General features: G+C 37.0%; 1 protein-coding gene across 2 annotated transcripts in view; it reads right to left on the reverse strand.

Moving 5' to 3' along the window:
* Positions 1–243: 243 nt before the first annotated feature.
* The window catches only part of NKX6-2 (NK6 homeobox 2), a 6,820-nt gene continuing 3,064 nt past the window's right edge, over positions 244–3,999 (reverse strand). The window contains exons 3-4 of one of the 2 annotated variants that reach the window (XM_077258450.1): positions 1,681–1,856; positions 244–670 (exon numbers count right to left, since the gene is read on the reverse strand). In XM_077258450.1, the coding sequence (XP_077114565.1) occupies positions 592–670; positions 1,681–1,856 (255 nt within the window). In that variant the 3' untranslated portion in view covers positions 244–591. Of the gene's footprint in view, positions 1,857–3,999 lie in introns of both variants that reach the window. The other variant, XM_077258452.1, reaches the window with a different exon arrangement.

Below are 3,999 nucleotides of genomic sequence, written 5' to 3' on the forward strand. Positions count from 1 at the left end.
GGGTTTTTTTCATGTCACTGTATTTTTGGCAGGTTTTGGGGTACAGGCCTTTTTTTTTTTTTTCTCTGGGGGTGGACTCGAGAGAAATGCAAAGAGTTTATTTTTATTGCCTTGGAAAACAACACACCCGAAAAAAAAATCTATAATTTTCTATATACAAAGTGACAGGAAAATCTGTACAAAACAAGTAACAAATTGTCTTATATATATATATATATATATATATATATATATATATATATATATATATATATAGGGGCGGTGTAATAATAGAAGGGCATGGGGTTGGAAGGGTGATATGGATTATTTAACCCTTCTCTCCCCCTGACAGGGAATCATTCAGAGTCCTTTCAGCCTAATATATACAAGCGATAAGATTTTTATAACTTATTCTGTAAAAAATATATATACATCTCAACATACAATTTAGTCTGTACAACACATAGCACTTACATACACATACAACTCTTATTTATAATGTGAATACCCTGGTCATCTCAGCTGGTAAAGCGCTTTAAAAAGAGGTTCTTGGGGTGAGGAGGGTAGGGGTGAGCTGCAGCCTTTGGAGAAGAGGTCTTGAGATGAAGGCAGTCAAGAGGAGGCCCCCTCTGTGGATGTGAGGTCCTGGGGTGAGGAGGGGATGGAAAAGGTGCAGGCTGGGCTGGAGCTCCTGCAATGGGAAGGAAAAGGGAGAGGTGCAAGCTCTAGAGGAAGTGGAAGGAAAGAGGTTCAGTCTCTGGGGTTATGTGATGTAGTAGGGAAAGAAAATGTGCAGTCTCTGGGGGAGAAGGGTGAAGGAAGAGGTGCAGGCTCTGGGGAAGAAGGGTGAAGGACAAGATTCAGTCTCTGGGGCATAAGGGTGAAGGAATAGGTGCAGTCTCTGGGGATAAGGGTGAAGGAAGAGGTGCAGTCTCTGGGGGATAAGGGTGAAGGAAGAGGTGCAGGCTCTGGGGGATAAGGGTGAAGGAAGAGGTGCAGGCTCTGGGGAAGAAGGGTGAAGGACAAGGTTCAGTCTCTGGGGAAGAAGGGTGAAGGACAAGGTTCAGTCTCTGGGGAAGAAGGGTGAAGGATAAGGTTCAGTCTCTGGTGATAAAGGTGAAGGACAAGGTTCAGTCTCTGGGGGATAAGGGTGAAGGATAAGGTTCAGTCTCTGGTGATAAAGGTGAAGGACAAGGTTCAGTCTCTGGGGATAAGGGTGAAGGACAAGGTTCAGTCTCTGGGGGATAAGGGTGAAGGACAAGGTTCAGTCTCTAGGGATAAAGGTGAAGGACAAGGTTCAGTCTCTGGGGGATAAGGGTGAAGGACAAGGTTCAGTCTCTAGGGATAAAGGTGAAGGACAAGGTTCAGTCTCTGGGGGATAAGGGTGAAGGACAAGGTTCAGTCTCTAGGGATAAAGGTGAAGGACAAGGTTCAGTCTCTGGGGGATAAGGGTGAAGGACAAGGTTCAGTCTCTGGGGATAAAGGTGAAGGACAAGGTTCAGTCTCTGGGGGATAAGGGTGAAGGAAGAGGTGCTGTCTCTGGGAATATGAGGAAGGGAATAGGTGCAGGCTCTGGGGGTTCAGTAAGAAAGGAGTTTAGGAAGAGGGGCAGTCTCTGAAGGAAAGGATCACAAGGTGTCCGAGTTATTGCTGCATGGACTCAGCAGATTCAAGTTTGTGTTTTTGTGCTTTTTCAACAACCTGGAGATTTTCTCATCATCTGAGTTGGGGTCCAGGGGTTTGTTGTACTCATCATCGTCCTCATTGTCGGAGCTCTCCTTCATCTTCTCTGTTTCCGAGTCATGCTTCTTCTTGGCTGTGGCCATCTCTGCTGCATGTCTTTTCCTCCACTTTGTCCTCCGATTTTGGAACCAGACCTATATAAAAAGCAGGATAATCACCCATGAGAAACCACAACCATGTGTCCTAGCACAATACACAATGTATGAAGAGTATGTGATACACAACTGCTGCTAATAAGTAAGACCACATCTACATGCACTCTGTAACTTTATATCTATGGCATAAGAAATAATGCTTACATTATACAAATAATACTTTCCACATTGTATATAATAATGATGCAAGGTGGAAACAATAAAAGCAAAGAAAATCCGCTCATTGTTAAGACCTAATTATTTTGATATTAAAGTAAGTTGCTAATTGCTAATAAATTCGCTATGGAATATGTCTCTCTCTATCTCTATGTATACTGTGGCTCACTGCACTGTGACAGCATCATATAAAATAAAGTATGTACTGACATATACATATACATATATATTATACTGGTGAATTGTACATTGCTAAATGATACAATAACAATGTGCCTCTAGCACCATATATAAAAGTACTTTACATTTATAGCAATATAGAAAATATTAAATATATTGTACTGACTATCACAATAAGGTATGACACATATAACATATTACTGATAAAAACCCAGTACTAGTATCTACAAGCTCCATAAGTTGTAGTGTTATTTATAATTAATTACATGCATATATAAATATATACAGTATATATACACTAATATAAAACTAATACTAGTATCTACAAGTTCCATAAGTTATAACATTACTTATGATTAATTACATGCATATATAAATATATATATATACACACACATTATATATATATATATATATATATATATATATACACACATACATACAGTATATCAGTATGTTCCATAAGTTATAGTGTTACTTATAATTACATATATATATATATACACACACACACACACACACACACACACACACACACACACACACACTGGAACTTTTTTCAGAAGTCCCCTTTATATACAAATCCTAAAACAAGAAAATAAAATAAATACATAAATAAATTGTGTGTGTGTGTGTATATATATATATATATATATATATATATATATATATATATACACACACACACACACACACACACACACACACACACACACACACACACACACACACACACAGCGGTCGTAATGGGCTATTAAATTTTCTAATTTTCTTTTTTGGGAGCATTTTTGTATATTGGGGGATTAGTGTATTCCTGGAAAGCTCTACAGTTGCAAATAAAATAAAAAGAATATAAAGAAAAAGAAAATTATAATGTGGTCTTAAAATTACATATAAAACATTCAAGAACTATGGCAAATAATTAAAATTAATGCTTAAAATACGTTGCATAGAATTTTCATTTCTGTAGTAATACATTTTGTGTAATGTATTATTTTTTTATCTTCAACAAAAAAAAATCTGAAAGTCCACTTCCATCACATATTACCCTATCAATGGCTCCATGCCAGTTCCTTGCACCTTTGCTCCTTGTGTTATTGAGCAGTGCAATGCTGCATTATACTGGGTCCTTACTATGTGTCTGTATATTGTATTTCTTATTCTGCAGGCTGATCATGGATACAGTGGGCAGAGCTGTGCGGTTATTATCCAGTACTTTAGTTTTCCCAAGTACATATACACTATTTCTATAGGGATATATATTGCAATTACTTCTTTATATCCAGTGCACGGATGATTACATTATTAGGAAAAACAACTGTTTTGCATAAACTCTAGTAGTTCGGTGTACAGGTGTCTCCAGCACTGCAGTCAGTCACATTCACATACATACATTATATGGTGATTATTATTATTTTTATAGTTTAGTGTCTATAGATTTTTCCATCTGCTTTTTTATTTCATATCGTTTAATTCTCATTTGTGCAATAAATTTGCAATAAAAAAAAACAAACAATCAGTTATATGAAATCTCTCCTCCCTTCCCATCAAATAAACAAATGTGAAATAAAATTCCGACCAGACTGTAATTGAAATGTAGAATAAAAGTGACAGCTCAGTGATTTGTCATTATCTGTAATAGACTCGTCTTTTATAATTATTACTGCCTGTCAGGAGCACTTCATGCTAATCATATCCAATAGATGGTATAGAGCAAAACCTGCTTCTTATTATTGTTTGCATTATACAGTTGTTGTTACATTGTGATAGATTCTCTATAAACAAT

Source organism: Ranitomeya variabilis, chromosome 4 (genome assembly GCF_051348905.1).
Source record: "Ranitomeya variabilis isolate aRanVar5 chromosome 4, aRanVar5.hap1, whole genome shotgun sequence".
Classification (NCBI taxonomy): domain Eukaryota; kingdom Metazoa; phylum Chordata; class Amphibia; order Anura; family Dendrobatidae; genus Ranitomeya; species Ranitomeya variabilis.